The 21,341-nt window shown below is 41.2% G+C and overlaps 1 protein-coding gene and 1 long non-coding RNA gene across 2 annotated transcripts in view; both read right to left on the bottom strand.

Moving 5' to 3' along the window:
• Window positions 1–20,863, bottom strand: part of INPP5F (inositol polyphosphate-5-phosphatase F) — a 92,313-nt gene extending 71,450 nt beyond the window's left edge. Inside the window, exon 1 of the mRNA XM_005671507.4 lies at window positions 20,545–20,863. Within this exon, the coding sequence (XP_005671564.1) occupies window positions 20,545–20,641 (97 nt within the window). The 5' untranslated portion in view covers window positions 20,642–20,863. The remainder of the gene's footprint in view (window positions 1–20,544) is intronic.
• On the bottom strand, window positions 4,038–10,069 carry LOC146397100 (uncharacterized). The gene is made up of 2 exons (XR_014827073.1): window positions 9,154–10,069; window positions 4,038–8,971 (listed from the first exon to the last, which is right to left on the bottom strand). It is a non-coding gene; the product is annotated as an uncharacterized LOC146397100 (long non-coding RNA).
• Window positions 20,864–21,341: the final 478 nt, after the last annotated feature.

Raw genomic sequence — 21,341 nt, 5'->3', positions numbered from 1 at the left:
CCATCATTAAAAAGTCTACAAATACCAAATGCTGGAGAGGTTGTGGAGAAAAGGGAACCCTCGCACATTGTTGGTGGGAATGTAAATTGGTACAGCTACTATGGAAAACAGAATGGAAGTTTCCCAAAAAACTAAAAATAGGGTTTCATATGATCCAGAAATCCCACTCCTGACATATATCCGGACAAAACTATAATTCAAAAAGATACCTGCACCCCAATGTTCACAGCAGCACTATTCACAACAGCCAAGATATGGAAACAACCTAAATGTCCATTAACAGACAAATGGATTAAAAAGATGTGGTACGTATACACACTGGAATATTACTCAGCCATAAAAAAGTATGAAATAAGGACATTTGAAGCTATGGATGGACCTAGAGATTATTATATTAAGTGAAGTAGGTCAGAAAGACAAATACCATTTGACATCAATTCTATATGGAATATAAAATATGGCACAAACAAGCTTGCCTACAAAATAGAAACAGACTCACAGATGTACAGAACAGATATATGGTTGCCAAGGAGGAGAGGAGGTGGTGGAAGGATGGATTGGGAGTTTGGGATTATCAGGTGCAAACTATTATATAGAAAATATATAAAAAATAGATAAATAGGAGTTTCTGCTGTGGCACAACGGGATCGGTGGCATCTTGTGAGCACTGGGATGCAGGTTCCACCCCCAGCCCAGCACAGTGGATTAAGGATCCAGCATTGCTGCAGCTCAGATCTGATCCCTGGCCCAGGAACTCCAAATGCTGCAGGGAGCCAAAAAAGAAGAAAAAAAAAGAAAACAGACAAATAACAAGGTCTCCTATAATACACAGGAAATTATAGTCAATATCCTGTAAAACCATTTTAGAAAAGAATATATCTATGTATAACTGAATCACTATGCTGTACAGCAGAAATTACCACAATATTATAAATCAACTATGCTTCAATTTAAAAAAACTGCAATAAATGATGTATATTACACAAATATTTTATTTGCCTCCCTAATTAACAGCTTTATGATAGATTCCTAGGAATGAAATTAGTAATTGAAAACATTTAAAAAATTAAGGCTTTCAAATATTCCCAAATTGCTTCCTTCCTTCCTTCCTTTTCTTTAATGGCCGCACCTGTGGGACATGGAAGTTCCCGGGTTGAATTGGAGCTGCAGCTGAAGCCTATGCCACAACTACAGCAACCCGGGATCAGAGCGGCATCTGCAATCTTCACTGCAGCTTACTGCAGCACTGGATCCTTAACCCACTGAGCAAACGCTGGGTCCTTAGCTTGAGCCATAACGGTTAGAACTCCCTAAATTGCTTTCTACACAGGTTATATATACATCAAGTTAGATTTCTGCCAGAAGCAAAAGAAAATGCTTATGCTTGCTATCATTTAGAATTTTTTAAAATGTTGCTAATTGATGGCATCCATTGCCTAAATGATGCTTAATTTCTTTTCACAAACATTTAATTCTAATGTGTTATTGCTTGTGTTTCTTCTATGATTTTTCTCATTCATATAGTCTAACTTTTTTTATGTTCCTTATTGATTTATGAGTTTTTTCTGTATTAAGACATCAATTCTTTGACATATTTGTAAATATTTTAGGGTTAAAATTTTTATACAAATCATTTTTTCACTTATTAAGTTGTTCCTTACCCATTAGCAATTATTAATTTTTACATCTTTTTTAATTTATAAAAATCTAACTCTTTAACTCCATTGGAATTCATGTTTGTGTACAGACTAAAAGTACCCTGATTTATTTTCTTTTTTTTTTTTTGGTCTTTTTAGGACTACACTCAAGGACTACACTTAAGTTCCTAAGCTAGGGATCAAATCGGAGCTTCAGCTGCCAGCCTATGCCACAGCCACAGCAACACAGGATCCGAGCTGCATCTGCGACCTACACCACAGCTCACAGCAATGCCAGGTCCTTAACCCACTGAGTGGGGCCAGGGATTGAACTTGTGTCTTCATGGATCCTAGTCAGATTCATTTCCACTGAGCCACAATGGGGACTCCCTGATTTCTTTTCAAATATTGACCCTGAATCCCTGTCAGGCAGGCCAAGCCTCAAAATCTGCCAACACAGAAGGCCCTGCTAAGGAAAGCGCTCCAGATTCCCAAAACCCCACCCTAACCTCTGATGAACTACCACAGTTTTAAGACTCTACCCCTTGGCTACCACATGAGCTCTAGGAATATGGAGAAGGAGGAAAAAGAGTTAAAGCAGTCAGGGACAGTTACACAGAGGAAGTGGAACTTCAAGGATAAGGAAATCAGAAAGAAAAACAAGGCAGATTAAATAAAGTACAAGCGTTGTTCTGGAATCTGTCCCTTCACTGGTGAAACATCAAGTACCTTCCAGAAACCAGACACTGTTATCAGGCTAAGAAGATGTAAAAATAACAGAGCAAACAGTATAGATCAAAAGACCAATGAATATAGTGGAGATCTGAATTGATAAGACTGGAAAAAAGTAAACTGAGAGACTTGAATAAAAGATAAATGAGCCTTACTTCCTGGAGACCTTGGCAGGTAATGACAAAAGTAAAACAAGACTGCAGCCTGGGATTAGCTGACAGCACTGAAAGGAGGTGGAGACTGCGAGTAAGGAAAGGAACTAGGAGGTTCTGACAAGACCTGCTTGAAAGGGCACTGCAGCTTGGGGAGAAAGGTAAACAGTAGGTGAAGAATGTACAAAAGGAAATTAACATGAAACACATCCAAGGAAGCTACACAAAGGACAGGAAGAGGGTAAATTTGAAAATGACATTGAAACATCTATCCTCTCCTGAGAGGGAGAAGATGAGGACCTCAAGTAAGGCAGAAAAAGCAGGGTATACAGCAGCTGGGAGAAAAGATGGATGAGAACGTCTTAACTCAAGAGTACCCTTTTGCACCTTTGACATTTTGAACCATGTGAATAATCAGCCATTCAAGAAAATTAAATTTTCACCTTAAGAAACAGAAAAAAACTAAAAATGACCAAGTTTTGCGGTCTAATGACTAAAATAGTCACTGATAATCTTTGAGGTCCAGAAAGAGAACCAGTTAAGCCCATTAAGACTGAGTTCATTGTGGGATAGTCAAGGAAAAATGTCTAGGAATAAGAATCAGAGGAGGGAATTCCCATCATGGCCCAGTGGAAACAAATCCGACTAGGAACCATGAAGTTTCAGGTTCCACCCCTGGTCCTGCTCAGTGGATTAAGGATATGGCATTACCGCAAGCTGTGGTGTAGGCCGGCAGCTACAGTTCTGATTAGACCCTTAGCCTAGGAACCTCCATATGGTGTGGCCCTAAAAAGACCAAAAAAAACCCAGAGGAGATAGTTAAGAAAAAGAAGATGAAATCAAATGTACAGGTGTTAAAGTTAACCTTGGAAAGGAAAGGTATTACTTTTTTCTAAGTCTGGAAGAAAAAATGAAAAGGCTAAATATAGAAATGGGAGAAGAAAAGCAGATGGATGTATCAGATGGCTTTGACTCAGTAAAAATAGGCGTCAAAGTCATCTTTGTTTTAGCAGGGGAAGGACAGAGGGAGAACAAGAGGAGTACCAGATGCTTGACATGGTGTGGGGAATCCAGAAAGTTTGTAAATAATTCTGTGTGTGCTTGAAAAGCATGTATATTTTCGTAACTCAGTATTTTCAAGAAAAAGGGTGTCAATCCAGTCATAGGTAACAAATTTTGAATAATGACACCAGCAATGAACAGAAGTGAAACAATAGAAAAGAGAAAAATTGCACCATGTAAACAGGAACAGTTCATGAAACTTTGTTCCTGGTACATACAAATATATGTATCTGTTCACCAAGTCATGATTTTAAAAGTATTTCTTCAAATATTTGAACACATTATTTAATTTTGGAATGAGGGCTCATTATATCAATTTTGTTAATGATTTTGTTCAACTGCTCAATGTACTTGCTAACTTTTTTTGGACTGCTCAACCTGATAATTTGAGAAGGCTTTTTTTTTTTTAATTAAATCTTATACTTTGTATCTCCCCCTCATTTTTCCTTCTTAATTTTTGCTTTTTGTTTTTTGAAACCATGTTTTCAGGCACATACAGATTTAGGATTATTATATTTTTCTGGTGAAAAACTGCTGTGTTTATCAGGATGTAACAACTACCTTTATTTCAAATAATGCTCTTTGCCCTAAAGTCTAGCTTGAATAGCATTAATATTGTGAAATACATCAGGCATTAAAAAAATACACAAACCCAGCTAGTATCCAAGAGAACGCAGCTTCATTTTCTGGCCTCATTCAGTGGGTTAAGGATCTGGCGTTGCTGTGAGCTGCGGTATAGGTTACAGATGTGGCTCGAATTTGGCGTTGCTGTGGTGCAGGCCAGCAGCTGTAGCTCTGATTCGAACCCTAGCCTGGGAACTTCCATATGCCTCGGGTCTGGCCCTAAAAAAAAAAAAAAAAGAGAGAGGCAGAGAGGAAAGAAAGAAAGAAAGAAACCCAAACATACAACAAGGAACATTGCTAATCTAATCATATTACTTTCCCTACTCCCCAGAGCCTTAGAAACAAAGTCCAAACTCCTGGGAAAGGCCCTCATGGGCGGCTCCTGTCCACCCTCCTCCTGCCTCCCCACCCCAGCATCTGGGTCTTCCTTCAGTCATCCAGAAGTGTGCGCAGGCTGGGTCTGGAATGCTGCTCCCCACCCACTTCAGCCTGCTGTTCATTCCACACTCAGAACACTCAGAACAAGGGTCACCGGGGTTCCCTGACACATTGCCCACTCCATCCACCCAGCAGAACTGATCAGGCTCTCTTTCTGGGCTCCCCTGTTCATATTCCTATCATGGCATCTCATTTTGATTTATTGCACCTACTTACTGACTTGTCTCCCTGACTGAACAGGAAACTCATCAAGAACAGGAAATGCAATGAGACCTGGCCTCCTTTAGCTTTATGTCCCCAGTGCATAGCAGGCTCCAAAATGCTGAACAGACAAATGACATATAACGTGGAATGGAAAGGCAGGCTAGATAGAGTCAGATAATTTGCACTGAATTGTGTTAGAAGGGTTCAGTACAAAGTTAAAGGGCAAAGTGCAAGGGTTCAGGGCAAAGTTAAAGTCATCTGGTCTATTTTAAAGATATCATGGCTGGCAGAGGTAAACTGTCCAATATTAACAACTTGTTAAAATCAAAACCCCATTTCCCACTCTCAGTCCAGGGCTATATCACACCTCTAACACCATAAGTTTTCCTACCAGGGATAATTACTTTTATTTTTAATTTTGTTTTTATTTTTATGGCCACATCCACGGCATACAGAAGTTCCAATCGAGCCTCAGCTGCAACCTGGGATCCTTTAACCCACTGCACCAGCTAGGGATTGGGCCCTCGCCTCCACAGTGACCTGAGCCACTGCAGTTGGATTTTTAACCCACTGCACCACAGCAGCAACTACAAAATTTTTTTTTCTTTTTCGGCCAAACACCTTCATTTTAAATTTGGGGGGGGGGGGGGTGTTCAGCTCACCGCCATCATTCCAAGTTGCTCAAGCCAGAACCTGAGAGACATCCAAAATGCTTTCTTCCTTACCAAGTCCTACTGATTCTATCTTCTCATATCTGATGAATGAATGTTTCACTTCTCTCCATCCCCCACTGCTGCTATCCTTGTCCTGAGCCAAGACCTCCCCCATCCGGATCATGAAAAAAGCCCTAGGCAGCCCCATATCCAGCAGGCTGTTTAACACATAACAGGCACTCAAATATTTATTGAACACAACGAAGCCTCTAAATGGTTAAATACTCTAAGGCCCTAAGAAAAAAAGCAGGAAGCTGTGAGCAAGAGGCTGGAAAAAAAAAAAAAAAACACAGGGACCAACTCAGGAGGACCACAGACAGTAAATTCAGGAGCCACTTCATCAAGAGACGGCAGACTTGCAGCTGAGACTGAACATTAGGGCCAGTATGCAGAGGGTATACACGAGGGGGCAAGCCCCAAGCTAGAGGTTCAGGTGGCTTGGTGCGGAGTCTGGAACTGGAACGGTGGACAGAGGCAACAGACTCTGTGATATAGCACAGCCAGTGTTCTGTGTCCCAAGGGAAAAGTCCTAGCTTTACTCCAGTCTTGGAACCCCTCTCAACTGTGGGGCCCTCTTTCATAAACAGGAATTTCATCTAACTTACAGGGTTTGTTACGAGGATTAAATGAAAGAATTATGTGAAAGTACCCAGCACAATGTCTGGCACATAAATGTCCAATAACTTTTAGTTCAAGTAGGGAAATACACATGCATTTAAAATTCCAGGTTCCTACCACTCAATAAATCTCTCCATAGACTTTTATTTCAAGGGTCTACATATGGCTTTACTTTTAAGCAGAGGATTAAAAAAAAAAAACTGATCATGTTTTTTACATTAAATCTTATAGTAAGGCCATAATTACTAAAAGCCTTCTCAAAGTAATAAAGGTTTTATGAAAACACCTGAGTGCTCAGATATGCCCCCGGAATTCTGTTTCTTTAGGATGTGAAACAGGTACAGGGCTCTGGTGCAGCTCAAAACTAGGCATCCTGTCTCAGTTCTAGAAACCCAATTCAGATCCAAATGGCAAAGCAAGCTGCCAGCTTCCTCCCTTCCTCTAAATCCCCTACACTGGAGAGAAGGAAAATTTAGAAGAGGCAGAGTCTAAATGGAGGTTAAAATGTGCTTAGGAAAAAGACAGACATCAGTAGACCTCAGTTATTATATGTGTGAAAATAAGTCCTGGGGTCCTAAGTTTTGAGAAACCATAGAAGCACAAAAAACAGAATGCGTAACTTTTAATCAGCAACAGAAAGACATCTGACAACAATTCATACCATATAATGGAAGACAGTAAAAGGTGATAGAAATAAAACAGAAAAAGTATGATAAATGAAAAGCATGAATAAAAAGGTAGAAATAACTCAGAGTAATAATTATAATAAATGTAAAGTTTCAACTAACCAATTAAAAGACAGACTGTTAAGTCTCAACCCTTTGAAAGGTTTATTTAGTTTGGGGCCTATTTTGTTTATGACTGTATGCCTGCAACCTCACATATGTTTGATACACAGAAGGCACTCATTCAATAGTTCTTGAACCAAATGAATAAATGAGTAGAAGCAAGCATGAAAGAGTGAACTGGAAAATGATTTCTTACCAACTGCTTATTCTCTTTAACTTTTAATAAGATGAATATCTTAAGTTTTTAGTGTTTTTAAAGAAAGTCTCAAAACTCAAGACTCTATATGGCACTTTTAATAATAAAAGCATTTCTTTTTCCATACATATAATAAATGATGAACATGTGATTTCTCACAATGAAAGACTTAACTAAAAATTCTGGGAAACTTTAAACTATCTTAAAATCTCCAGCAGGAGCCCACAAGCTTTCCACACCAATGTAGAGACAAAAGACAAGCCAGCAGAGGAAGGCCTGAAGCAGGTTATGTAGCTGGCACAAGAAGGAAGGCTAAGTGTGTCTTTTTGAGCCACTATGACTTTCCTGCCTAGTATAGTACTTGGCACACAACAGACACTTCAAAATGTGTGTGTGTGTGCGCACGCACGTGTGTGTAATTTTTAATCTGTTACTCTTCACTAAAGAAATAAAAACAAATAAAAAAGCTTTAGCAGAGTGTCTGTATGGAGGACATGTATAAAAAACACTATCAGTCCAGGCATATGCAGCAACTATGCTTAGTAATGAAAACCCTGTCACCATTATTAGTGGATACTCTGGAAACAGAAGATATCGGAATGGAGGAGAAAAAGGCCAGTGGGCTTATACCATCCTTCCACAAAGAACAGCCAAGTAATTGATCTGCTCCAACAAACCATGCTTTCTAATCCTTCTTCCAAAAGGTACATTCCAACATGGCACACAAATTCAAAGAGAAATATCTGAAGTTTGTAAATAGGTTTTAAAATTTAGGATTATTGGGAGTTCCTGTCGTGGCACAGTGGTTAACAAATACGACTAGGAACCATGAGCTTGCGGGTTCGATCCCTGCCCTTGCTCAGTGGGTAAACGATCAGGCGTTGCCGTGAGCTGTGGTGTAGGTCGCAGACGCAGCTCAGATCCCGAGTTGCTGTGGATCTGGCGTAGGCCGGTGGCTACAGCTCCCATTCGACCCCTAGCCTGGGAACCTCCATGTGCCGTGGGAGCAGCCCAAGAAATAGCAAAAAGACAACAACAACAACAAAAATTAGGATTATCAAACCTATCTAGTAAAGGGTAGAGTTGCTTAAAATTACAAAAGTACAGCATTTTAGAAATAATGCCAAATTTTAATTAGTAAAATCATTAAAATAACATACACCCAAAGAATTTTGTCATAAGCTCAACTGTTTGACCCATTAGGTCAACATTTCCATTTGGCAGTATATGGCTTCTATTTTCATATGCCCTCCTCTTCCTGGTACATAGAAAACAAGTGATTAAGTACTGTGTGCCTACAGAGAGCATGAGTCACTCATTCCAAGAGCCCAGAGTGATGGCGCTCCCTCAGCCCAAGAACAAGCCTGGGTTTTGCACAGCTGCTGAAGTTTACAGGCAGTTTCACTTGTATCCAAAAAAAAAAAAAAAAGCCAGGGTACGTACAAACAATCAAACCCAAGTTTCATTTCCTGCTAAAGACAAAGGGATTTATTATTGCTCTGAAAAGACAATTACCAACACCAAGGTCAAAGAGATGAGGAAAAGGGTTCTACAACCCGAAACTAAAAGTCTGCATGGTTAGCTCATCCATACTTTGCAGTTCTCAAAATTTAATAAGGTCAGAAAAAAAGTTTAAAGGATGACTTGATTCAGCTTCCATCTTCTAAATGCAAAGTTTGATACACATTCCTCTGAACTCTCCAACAGTAATTATTTTCCACCATTCAGCCAGCTAGTGCTAATCCAATTTAAAAGTTCCAGAGCTGCTGCTTTCCCAGTGCGAACTCCAGCTCAGTGGCCCTGGAACCTGGCTGTTCATTATCACCATTATAAATACCGATGCCTGGGCCCCACCCCTCAGAGAGTCTGACTCTGTTGGTTAGGGTGCAACCCAGGCATAGGTATATTGTAAATCTCCACCAGGTGATTCTAATGTACAGCCAGGTTGAGAATTACTGTCCTAAGTGATTCTATGTTACTAGCTGGAACCTGTGTTAAGTAGCTTAGTTTCATCCTACTAGCCTGATTCAAAGATGATGCCTGTGCCATGTACAGCTTTAAACTCTTTGATGTAATCAAGTGCTACTGACTGCATAAAAAGCTCATAATATAGTGAGCTGGCAAAAAGCTGACATAAGCTAGTATAAAAAAATACATTTCAAAAAAATATCCCCGGAGTTCCCATTGTGGCTCAGTGGAAACGAATCTGACTAGGAACCATGAGGTTGTGGGTTCAATCCCTGGTCTCAATAGATTAAGGATCTGGCATTGCTGTGGCTGTGGCATAGGCCGGCAGCTACAGCTCCAATTACACCCCTAGCCTGGGAAACTCCATATGCCACGGTGTGGCCCTAAAAAGACCAAAAAAAAAAAAAAAAAATCTCCAAGAATAGTCGAAAGATGAGATATATATACTACTTAGGAAAGGGATCTTAAGCATTTCTAGACTTTTTCTCATAAAATAGGGATCTAGTTACAGCATAGCAAGAAAGCCACAAAGTTTTGATCATGATTATGAAGGATATTAGAAATCAGTTTTTAAACTCCATACTATCCAAACTAAAAATTGATTCTCTATCTTAAGCATAAAGTCCAAATTGTCACATCTCAGGAAAGACCCAGTATTTAACTCAAAAAAGAACAGAGGAAGTTCCCATTGTGGCTCAGCAGTATCCATGAGGACGAGGGTTTGATCCCTGGCTCCCCACTCACTGGGTTAAGGATCTGGCCTTGCTGTGAGCTTGGTTTAGGTTTCAGATGTGGCTCAGATCCCATGTTGCTATGGCTGTGGCGTAGGCCAGCAGCTACAGCTCCAATTTGACCCCTAGCCTGGGAATTTCCATATAACACAGATGTGGCACTAAAAAAGACCAAAAAAAAAAAAAAAAAAAAAAAGAAATAAAAGAAAATATACAAAATTATGAAAGGTGAAGACTTTATAGTACATGCAAAATACCAGTATAGGGGACACAGATTTAAAAGACATGGTTTGGGACTAAATGAAGGGAAATGCAGCTTAAATTACAAGTTTCCAAACTCATTACCTTAAGAAGCTGAAAATATAACCAGTTCAAAGAATTAGATAAACCTCTGGATAATAAATTCATAATGCATCACCTAAGAAACAGCAATGTGTTAGGATGTACCACTCACCTTCTGCTCTCCCCAAAACTGTCCTTTGATATAACTTTCAGAAATAGAATTCTGAGAGCTGAATAACAGCACAAGTGAGCTAATAATTGGTATTTTTCCATAACTCATTTTAGAGCTCGTAACAGAGATGCATAAAATTAGCACTTTGATCATAAAAATAGATGCAAGCTTTGTCCCTGTTGGTAAATAATTTCCTAGCTTTTCCTGAAAACTGTTCAAAATTTACTCTCTTCCATCCAGAATTGTCTATATAATCAGTCTGCCACCATAAGTCCTTACCAACAAAAAGCTCTGCCTTCCAACCCACCATCAGGTCTAGGATCTGCCATTTTAATTGGCCTCAAATTAAGAACTGCTCCTAGATCAAACAAGGGTCACAGCAGAGTATCCTAAGGAGTGGGAGGTACAATGCAGAACCTGTACTATTTCAGTCTGGACAGTTATGCACTATCATTCTTTTTTTTTTTTTTTTTTTTTTTTTGAGTACCTAATTAGATCCCAAGGCATTGTGCATGCAAAGTTATTTCTGGCAAGACAAAAAAAAAAAAAATTCCATAAAAGTCCACTACTTACACAGACAGTGTCTTCCAGGGCTTTCCACTCTTAATAAGAACCAATCCCAGATTATTTATAGCTGGAAGAAACTTCAGAGAATCAAATAAAGAACATCTTTCTGGAGTTCCCTGGTGGCCTAGTGGTTAAGGATCCAGCGTTGTCACTGCTGTGGCTTGGGTTTGATCCCTGGCCTGGAACTTCTGCATGACAGAGACACAACAGCCAAAAAATGAAAGAACATCTTTCTTCCTGTTTTCTTTATTATGAAGAAAAACAGATTTTCACCGTCTTAGAAAAAAACTGAGACCCTGAACTTCAAATCTCCAACTCAAATCTCCCACAGAACTCAGTCTTATAGCTCAGTCACAGAATCTGTCACTCCAGACTCCTGTGTATTCTCTCCCTTGTTGGACCACTACCTGGCCTAGGGTAAAGACAGTGTTTTATCCACCTCTTTGCCTTGGCACAATGACCAGCAGACAGAACTTCAATAAATGTTTGTTGAAATAGTAAATAAATGACTTTACAGAATTTTAACTTAATATTATTTGGAAAGAGAAAGAAATAGAATACTAAATTAGTTGTGGAGGCAGGGGGCTGTTTCTTTGAGAAAAAGGAGTATTTGAAAGGTGCAAAGGGGGGATGCAATAGCTACCAGAGATGAATCCTGGAAGTCAAGGAGCACAAATGCCCAGAGGGAGATGAGCTAACTAGAAACTCTGCCAAACTCTTTGGTCTGCCCACCACAGCTGTTGCCTAGGAGAGGGGATGGTTACTATGCCAGAAATAGGAAGTAGAATGTTTATATCTGGCATAAAAGCAATGTATAATGATACTGTGACACATCATTAACATTATACGCACAAACTACTAAAATTAAAAGCACTGTAGCACATTTAAAATGTCCGAACATTTCAGTCATATATTAGGACTGTTTCAAATTGTTTATATTGACTATTGCAGAAAATGGAATTTGAAGTTCAATATAAGTAAAAAGCAGGTTCAAAGAATAAGACTCATACATTTTCATAAAGAAAAATTAATACTTTAAATGTACCTTTAAAAATCCCACTATGACGTTAAAGAAATTCAAGGTTAAATGTAAAAGAATCCTAGATTAAAATGAAGTAAAAGGAAAAAAACAAGGAACACTGACCTAAAATCCACTTGCACTTCACTCAACCAGGCTTACCAAAGAAAGCAGACAGGAGTGAATGCTTTTATTTTTTTGTGAATGAGAGCAGTTTCTTTAAGGGTCTCACAGCAACAGGAAAATGAGTCATCCTAACAGAGCATGGGATTTAATTAAGATACTACCAGTAAGTGTTGTGATAGTACTATAATCCTAATGTTCAGTGTTGATCCTTGCTTTTAAAATACTCCTTAGGAGTTCCCACTGTACAGTGAGTTAAAGGATCTGGTGTTGCTACAGCTGTGGCACAGGTCACCGCTGAGGCTCGGATTCAATCCCTGGCCAGGGAACTTCCATATGATGAGGGTGCAGCCGAAAATGAAAAAAAACAAAACAAAACAAAAAAAACTTCTTATATATTACTTAATGTATAATCAATATCTATGGATAATAATGTCTTATTTCTCTGTTTTGTTAAACACACTATAATTTAAATATTCCCAGCTCAATAAAATAATGTCTTATTTCTCTATTTTGTTAAACATACTATAAATATTCTCAGCTCAATTATAGTCAGCTGACACATATGATTATGACTTAAACCAGCTAATAAATAATTCGTTAGGGGCTCTACAACACTGCACTTACTTCTCAGACTTGTGTTTGCAAGACTAGATTTTCAAAGGTTATATTTTAGAACATATTTGAACAGGAATAGAACAGTTTACAAAAAGATTCACAGAAGGATAGTGATAGAGCTTATAAAGATCTCACAAATTTAAATCCCCATAAAACCACTCCAAGGTTAGACTGTGGCTCTGAAAATGTGCTGAATCAATATTACAGCCAAACTAGTTTGAGTTTCCAGTAGCCTAGTATCTATCTGCAAATATCCACTAATTTTGTCATAAATCACAAGGACCAATATTAGCAACAAGCAATCTTTTTTTTTTTTTAATGCATGAGGGCCAAAGAGAAAAAAAAAAAAAAAGCTTTTGGGTTTCATTTATTTTCATTCAGAATGATTGGGTGAATCCCACAAAATTAAAAACTAGACTTCCCCCTTTCCTGAATAAAATAACAAGAAATTCACACATTTTTTAAAGCTGGTAGGAGAGGTGGCAATCTAGCCTTCTAATCTTATGTTCTTCATTTAAAACTCCAAACAACTTTGCTACTCAAGGGATGCAGGGCCAACCAGAAACTAGGGGTATTTCCATTCATTCAATACAATTTTTTACAGAAGACCTGCAGTGGGCCAGGTGCTAGGGATATAGGGATGAATCTTCATCATCTCCTCCTTGCTTGGGCTAAGTTAGCCTGGGCAGACAGGACAAGGGGGAGACATGTTTCTGGGCATGCTGCAGCAGCCACAATGTAGTCATGTTCCCAAAAGACCACACTGTCAGGGCACCCTGGTTTCTGGCACTTTTTTTTTTTTTTTTTTTTTGTCTTTTTGTCTTTTTGTTGTTGTTGTTGCTATTTCTTGGGCCGCTCCCGCGGCATATGGAGGTTCCCAGGCTAGGGGTCGAATCGGAGCTGTAGCCACCGGCCTACGCCAGAGCCACAGCAACGCGGGATCCGAGCCGCGTCTGCAACCTACACCACAGCTCACGGCAACGCCGGATCTTTAACCCACTGAGCGAGGGCAGGGACCGAACCCGCAACCTCATGGTTCCTAGTCGGATTCGTTACCCACTGCGCCACGACGGGAACTCCGTTTCTGGCACTTTTATGCTCTACGCTAAAGGCCTGGATTCTGCTTCTCCTCTGAAGCCAGCCTTTGCCAAGTCCTGGCCTTCGCTGGCATGGCCTGGTCAGAACACAAGCATCTAGGAAATGATGCTACACAGGTCCCTCCCCTCTTTGAAGGTGGCTGCCCTAAAGACTTTTTCTCCTCCAGTCCCTCTCTGCTTTACAAGCTCTGAAAGGATGTCTGTGAAATTGGATCTGGAACTCTTGCAAAGCTAGACTGGGAAGGCTTCAGGTTTCTTACCACTGGCTGAAATAGTTCCCATCCAGTACATATCAAAGTTTCTACTCAAAGGTCTACCCTCTATTTAGTCCCTCCCCAACCAGCAGATGTTCTAAAAGCTTAAGCAAAACCTGATAAACTGATCATAACTGAAAAACTAGTTAACCTATTATATAATGCTATTCCTTGTAACTATATGAACTAGTTTTGCAAGAAAGGAGTCAGGAAAGGTGAAAGGTCAAAGAACGAACCAGTGGTCCCATATCAGCCTTTTCATTCTACAGAGATCCTTCCTCAGTGTGCTTGCTTTGCCATTTGAGAGGCTGTTTTACTTTCTACATTGGCTACACTATAACGAATATGATAGATGAAGATACATTGCCAATATTACCCATAAAAATATAAACCCTATAACTTTGTGGTCAAGAAAGCAGAAAGGTTTATAAACATGTTTGTCAATATTGAGAAAAGCTTGGCTTTGGAGTCAATTGGGGTTAGAAGTCTGGCTCTCCCTCCTACTCTTTGAACTTGGACAAATTCTCTGCGCCTCAGTCACCTCCTCTATAACAAAAAACCTTCTCCTAAGGTTTATTGTGATGATTACATGAAACAGCACAATAGAGCTTAGAACAGTATCTTCAGAAAAATTCTCAATAAACAAAAGCTGTTATTAGCTACTATTAATCTCAGTTGACAAAGTAAAATATGCACAAAAACTTCCCTCTACCTGTAAAACCTCATTCCAAAAACTGTCATTAGTCACCCCCAGGGACGATCCTTTTTTTTTTAAGCCAAAGAAGAGAGAAAATCTTTTTAAAAATCTTTTCTATTTTGCATACATAACAATAAGTGTTCATAAAAATAAGTTTATAGCCCTGTTCAATGGAATTGTTAGTCTGTTAGAAATATAAAATACAGGGTAAAAAGTTTTCAGGGTATGAAACTGGAAAGCCATTTAAAAGAAACTGATGTCTAAGGACACTAGGAAAAAAACTGCTCATTCGACAGCAACAAAAACAGTTAAAAAGAGGAGTTCCTGTCGTGGCACAGCGGAAATGAATCCAGCTAGGAATCATGAGGTTGTGGGTTCGATCCCTGGCCTTGCTCAGTGGGTTAGGGATCTGGCATTGCTGTGAGCTGTAGTATATGCCGCAGACACGGCTCAGATCTGTGGCTGTGGTGTAGGCTGGCAGCTGAAGCTCCGATTCAACCCCTAGCCTGGGAGCCTCCATATGCTGCGGGTGCAGTCATAAAAAGCAACAAAAACAACAACCCAAAAACAGTTAAAAAGATGTTTACAATAAATTTAATAATTATTTTTAAATTAAAATGCCCTATTACATTTTGTCATGGCAATTTGTGAATTTTTAGCAAATACAATTTTTTAAAAAGGTAAAGTTAAAAATAACTTTTCTTCAAAAGAAAATACCAAACACAAAACTCTAAACTGAATAGTTTCATAAAATATGATTCCTCAAAGAGATAAAAGTTCTGTGTAGATTTCAATCCTTTAATTTCTCATTCAAAAAAGTTTTCATACAAGGACCTACTATATAGCACAGAGAAACATAATCATAATCTTGTGATAACTTATAAATTAAAAGAATCTGAAAAAGAATATACATATAGGAGTTCCCATTGTGGCACAGCGGAAACAAATCTGACTAGGAACCATGAGGTTTCGGGCTCAATCCCTGACCCTACTCAGTGGGTTAAGGATCTGGCGTTGTAGTGACCTGTGATGTAGGTCGCAGATGTGGCTCGGATCCCGAGTTGCTGTGGCTGTGGCACAGGCCTGCAGCTACAGCTCCAATTCAACCCCTAGCCTGGGAACCTCCATATGCCACGGGTTCAGTCCTAAAAAGCAAAAAAAAAAGAACATACATATTAAATATATAACATTCACTTTGTCACTTTGTTGTACACCTGAAACACAACACTGTAAATCAACTATACTTCAATAAAATTTAGTCTTCATATGACATACTAAGAGTAATTTCATTATCAAATTATCAAATAACTAAGAAAAAGAGGAATGCCTTGTTATATTTCTGAGAATTCTGATAACTAGTATCCCCTCCAAAAACTGTTCTCTGGTATTTATCACTTAGAGTTTCACCTCTGTCTATAGTTTACATGGTTATGAATGTTAATGTGTGTGACAGATGCTCTGCCATCTTTTCGTGGTCACTCAGTCCCAGAATAGAATGAAGCAATACACAGCAGGAAATTACATAATACCAGCATTATCAGACAAAGCTACAAGGACTAATGAAAGCAATTTTAAGACTAAAGCGATAAGACCATATCACCCTTCTCCAAGAGTGGACTATATTACATTGCTTTTTAAGTCTTTAAATTACAATCCCTATTCTCAGGTAGTGAAACTCCACTCTCAGGAGATTACTCAGTGTTTACACAGTGCCTTATCATTTTCCCTGGTAGAAAACAAAACAATCTAAATATTTTCCTCTTGTGGTCATTACCCTGCAAGAGACACAAGCATCCACCAAAAAGCAATTCTAAGTATGAATAGAGACTACCCACTACTCTTAAAAAAAATGTAAATACTTGAAAAAAATACTCAACTGTTTAGCTAGAAGAAAAAATTTTAACAATGTTAAAGATGAAAATAAGGAATACCATCACAAAAAATTTCTTAAGCAATGTTAAATCTGATAGAAAAATAACACAAGTGGAAATGCACCTTTCCTCACATTTCTTTCTTTACGCAGCTGGACAGAAATTTTCCACCCCAATTAGAAGATATTCAAAACAGGGCCTAAAATGAGTAATATGCATAACACAACATCCTATTTTTATGGCAATGATATTACTGAAAAAAAACTTGGACTTATTTCAACTCAACACAACCAAAAATGCCTTCTGTGTCCTAAGCCCTCAGAGATACCAAGATGAGGAGAATATGGTCCTTACCTTGAGGAATGCTCTGTCCACTGGGAAAGAAGAGAGCAAATTGTTTTTTTGTTTTTTTTTCTTTAGGGCCCTACCTGTGGCATATGTAAGTTCCCAGGCTAGGGCTCTAATCAGAGCTATAGCTGCCAGCCTACGCCATAGCAACGTGGGATCCATGCAACATCTTCGACCTACACCACAGCTCATGGCAACACCAGATCCTAAGCCAAGGCCAGGGATTGAATCCACATCCTCATGGATACTAGTCAGGTTTGTAACCTGCTGAGCCACAACGGGAACTCCCAAACTGTTATTATATGATGCAGTAAGGGCTATAATCAAAGTGTGTACCAAGTGTATAAAGCCCCTAGAAACACAAAAAGATGATCAATTAATTCTGACCTAGGAATGCAGGCTATGGCCATCACAGTGTAGGGGTGGCATCTGAACTGGGTCTTACAAAATGAACTACAGGCTGACAGTATCAAACATTCCAGGCTAAATAAATTCATTTTAACCTTAAACATCAATACTGAACTTTCTGATGTCACTAGAAAAAAGAAAAGTCCTGTTTCAGGTTGTTCAGTAGCCACAAACAAAAATCACAATGCTCACGAGTTTTTTTGGTCTTATGATACTGCCCTTTGGAAAGAAAAGGACTTGGTCAGGAATCTATTCAGCTGAATAACAAATAGGAAACTATAAAAGATTTTAAACACTTTCATTACAAACAATAGCAAAACCGTCCACAAAAGCAGAGGGAAATGGTCCAATAAAATGGGGAATTTTAAATGCGTCTATAGAAAAAGATCAGAAAAACATTTAACAATTAAAATGCCATTATTCAATAGTCATTCTTCAGAAAGGGTCTTGAGTATTGGATAGGATAAACTATTTGGTAAAGTCAAGTACATGAGATTCTTTCACTGGCTATATGTACTTGAACACCTAAAGATCAAAACAAGGTTTTCTGAAAAATAATGGCCTCTTCCTCCCTCTATATTTTCGGTGTACTTTAGCCTGTGGTAGGCTATATCCTAAGAAGTGAGATAAATTTAATTGCAAAGACTACAGCCACTTATTCAGAAAAGTTCGTTTGCCTTCTGATATGGACTTTGGATATATACACAATAATTTCAAACCTTGTGGCTTAATCCAAAATCCAGGCCCAGGTTTCCCTGTGAATATTCCTTAAAAAGCTTAAGCCTGTAGCTCACCTGAGCTTCTTTAGCTCAGAAGTATGTATTTATGTATCCTTCCACTGAAAGGTAAGTAAGATCATAGAAGAGGTGACTAACTTCACTTGAAGGGAGCAATTTATCCCTAAAGCCACTAGAATTTGAGAGGTTCCTCTGTACAAGAAATGATCACAAACCAAACAGAAACCATCTATTCAGAGGACTCCTGGGAACTTACCTCCTTCCATGTAATTCCACCAGTTTGGTTCATCTCTGTCAATCTTAAGAGCAAAGAGAAAGGAGAGAGTGGTCCTGGAAATGGAGACAACCAAGGCCACCGCTACTCATATATCCCTAATTCACTGTCCCAATACACAGGTGACCACCCAGAGATTTCCTGAGTATTTTTCACAAAGCGCATCAATTCTTATCTTCCAAGAGGTACACTGAACAAACACTTAACAAATTGGAGTTGTGTTAAAAACATTTCATTATGGGAGTTCCCATCATGGCGCAGTGGTTAACGAATCCGACTAGGAACCATGAGGTTACAGGTTCGATCCTTGGCCTTGCTCAGTGGGTTAAGGATCTGGCGTTGCCATGAGCTGTGGTGTAGGTCACAGACATGGCTCGGATCCTGCGTTGCTGTGGCTCTGGCATAGGCCGGTGGCTACAGCTCTGATTAGACCCCTAGCCTGGGAACCTCCATATGGGAACAGCCCTAGAAAAGGAAAAAAAAAAACAAAAAAAAAAACACATTTCATTATGTACAAGGACCAAAAAGCCCAACCCTCACTTTATAGCTAAGGAAATCAGGTGCAGATAAGTGTTCTGTCCAGTGAGTTGGAGATGATGTCAAGTTCCATCTAGCTGTAATAGTTAATTTTAAGCTCTTAGAATCCAAAGAGTTGGCAATCTACCTTTCTTCAGGCTGCACTTGAAGTCTTATTCAAATACTGGGGAAGGGTGTGTGGGTGGGTGGGTGGTAGGGGTGGGGAAGATCAGGCAAATTATCAAATTAGGAAAAACAGAAGAGAATGACTGGCAATTGGCCAAAATTAGCCTATCTACAACAACTTTTGTCTCAAGATTATCAAGAACCTTATCTGGGTGCAGTAGTTTCTCATCCATTCTGCATAGAGGAAATAAAATGCAATGGCAAGAAAATACACTCAGAACCTAGGAAAAAATAAATTCTCCTTCACTGCTCTAGCAAATCAACTATCAGGCCTTCCTAAGCAAGCAACAGGACCATGAGAAAATGTTCTGGGGGGCAATTCTACTCTCTATGAGCTCCAGCAAGTTTCTCAACCTTTCACACCTGTCTTCTCACCTGAAGAAGAGGATACCACCACGTGCTTTGTAAAGCAGTTGTGAGGATTGGCAAGAATACATTGAGGGACCAGTTCCTTGGAAACCTCCCTATAAATGGAAACTGCTGTGATATATATGAAAAGTTCCTTTAGTACCTTTCACACATTTCATTCATACCATGTAATTCTTTTGTCTAGTTACTTGCAAGAATTACAACTTGAAACACTACTTCTTTAAAGAACTCTATTCTCTCACCTCTCCTAAAATGAAAGATCTCTGTGGTAATTAGGAAAAAAGGACTGGTCCCCTCCAAAGAGGGGTGCTACTGAGCCCCCTCAAAAGAAACCGACCCCTGGACTGTCAGCTCTCTGAGGGCAGGGCCTGCCCCGTTTAACTCACCACTGTGACCTAGTTTCTCTCACGCAAACTAATCGCTGTAGACTCAGGCATCTCGGGACAGCTTGCAGGACACCCAAACATGGACCCCCCCCCCCAAGACGTTCTGAATCGCACGATCTTGAGTGACACAAAAATATTAAAAGTTTAACATCACGCTGCTGTTTAACTGTAATACTAAAATCAAAGAAAGGGCGCCGGAAATTGAGTGCCTATGAGGTAACCAAAATGAAGTCACACCTTTAATGCTAAAGGACCAGTGACACAAAGATGTCAACCGGGAGTGAAGCTTCGGCAGGACGTTCCATTGAACTGGTGTGACCGCCTCCGGCCTGAGATCGGAATTCGAACCCAGAACTTCTCCCAAAGGACGGGTCAGAGGCCACTCCAGGGTGGGAGAGGCCTTTAAGGCCAGGCGCACCTCGCCCGAACTTTCCCGGTGGGGGGCAGCCCGACCCCGACCGCCCGCGGCGCGACTCGGGTCCGCTCTCCGGAGCAGCGGAGCAGATCTCCAAGCGGAAGCGCGCTCGGAAGGACGAGGGTCGACGGCCCTTTGTCCCCCTCAGAGGGGCAGGGGCGAGGCGAACGCTCCTTCGCGTCAGGAAATAATGACAGATCGCGCGCCCTCGCTGGCGCCCGCCCCGCCCCGCCCGCCAGGGCCCCAGGCGGCGCCGGAACCCCAGCCCCGAGCTGAGGGGCCCGGCCGCGCCCCCTCCTCGCCCCCTCCCAGTCCCAGGGCGACCCAGCGCCGCCAGGCTCACCGGGTCGGAGCTGGAGGCCGCCGTCGCGGCGGCTGCACCACAGCGCGCGCTCGCCCTGCTGCAGGATGTAGTGGTCCTTGGCTTGGAAGAGCTCCATGCCGGCCCCGGGCGCCGAGGGAGGCGGCGGCGGCCCGGGAGCGCCCGCGGCTCCGCGGTCCCCCGGCCCCAGCGGCGGCAGCCCGCGCGGGGCGTCCTCGTCGGCCGGGGCCGCCAGAGCCGGCGCCTCAGGGAGCGGCGGCTGAGGGAGCGCCCCGGCGGCCAAACCCGCGGCAGGGGAACGCGCCCCGGCAGCGGCGGCTGCGGCCTGGGAGGCCTCTCCCCCGGCTCCGCCCCTCTATGCCCCCGCCCGGCTCCTCCCTGGCTCCTCCCCCTGCTCTACCCACTCCCGACTTCTCGCAGGCTCCTCCCCCTCCCCGTCTCCTCCCCCCCCCCTTTCTCCTCTCCATTCCTCTTCCTGCTTTTTCCCGCCGCCTTCTCCAGCTTCTGGGTTTCTTCAGCTGGGTTTCTCCTCCTGGTTCCTACCCCGAGGCTCTTCCTCCTCTTTCTTCTCTTCCCTATCCCAGCCCCCTCCTCCTCCTCCCGCTCTTTCCAGGCCCCGCCCCTGGCGGGATCGCCTTCCCACCCCGGGCGACCACTTCCCAGCCTGGGCCTGGCTGAATCAGGCTGGCCGCCCTACTGCTCTGCGACCTTTGGAACAGAAGCCCACTCCTGGGCCTCCCCTCCAATACTAGCAGGTTATTCGTTTCTCTCACCAGCCCTGAGACAAGCCAGGCCGACTCCCTGAATCTAGTCTGCCC

Source organism: Sus scrofa, chromosome 14 (genome assembly GCF_054392235.1).
Source record: "Sus scrofa isolate SSC_HxYL_T2T_F1_AM1 chromosome 14, Sscrofa_HxYL_maternal_Yorkshire_Landrace_v2.0, whole genome shotgun sequence".
Taxonomy (NCBI): Eukaryota; Metazoa; Chordata; class Mammalia; order Artiodactyla; family Suidae; genus Sus; species Sus scrofa.
Note: the sequence above shows the minus strand (reverse complement) of the source record. Positions and strands in the feature narration are given on the sequence as shown.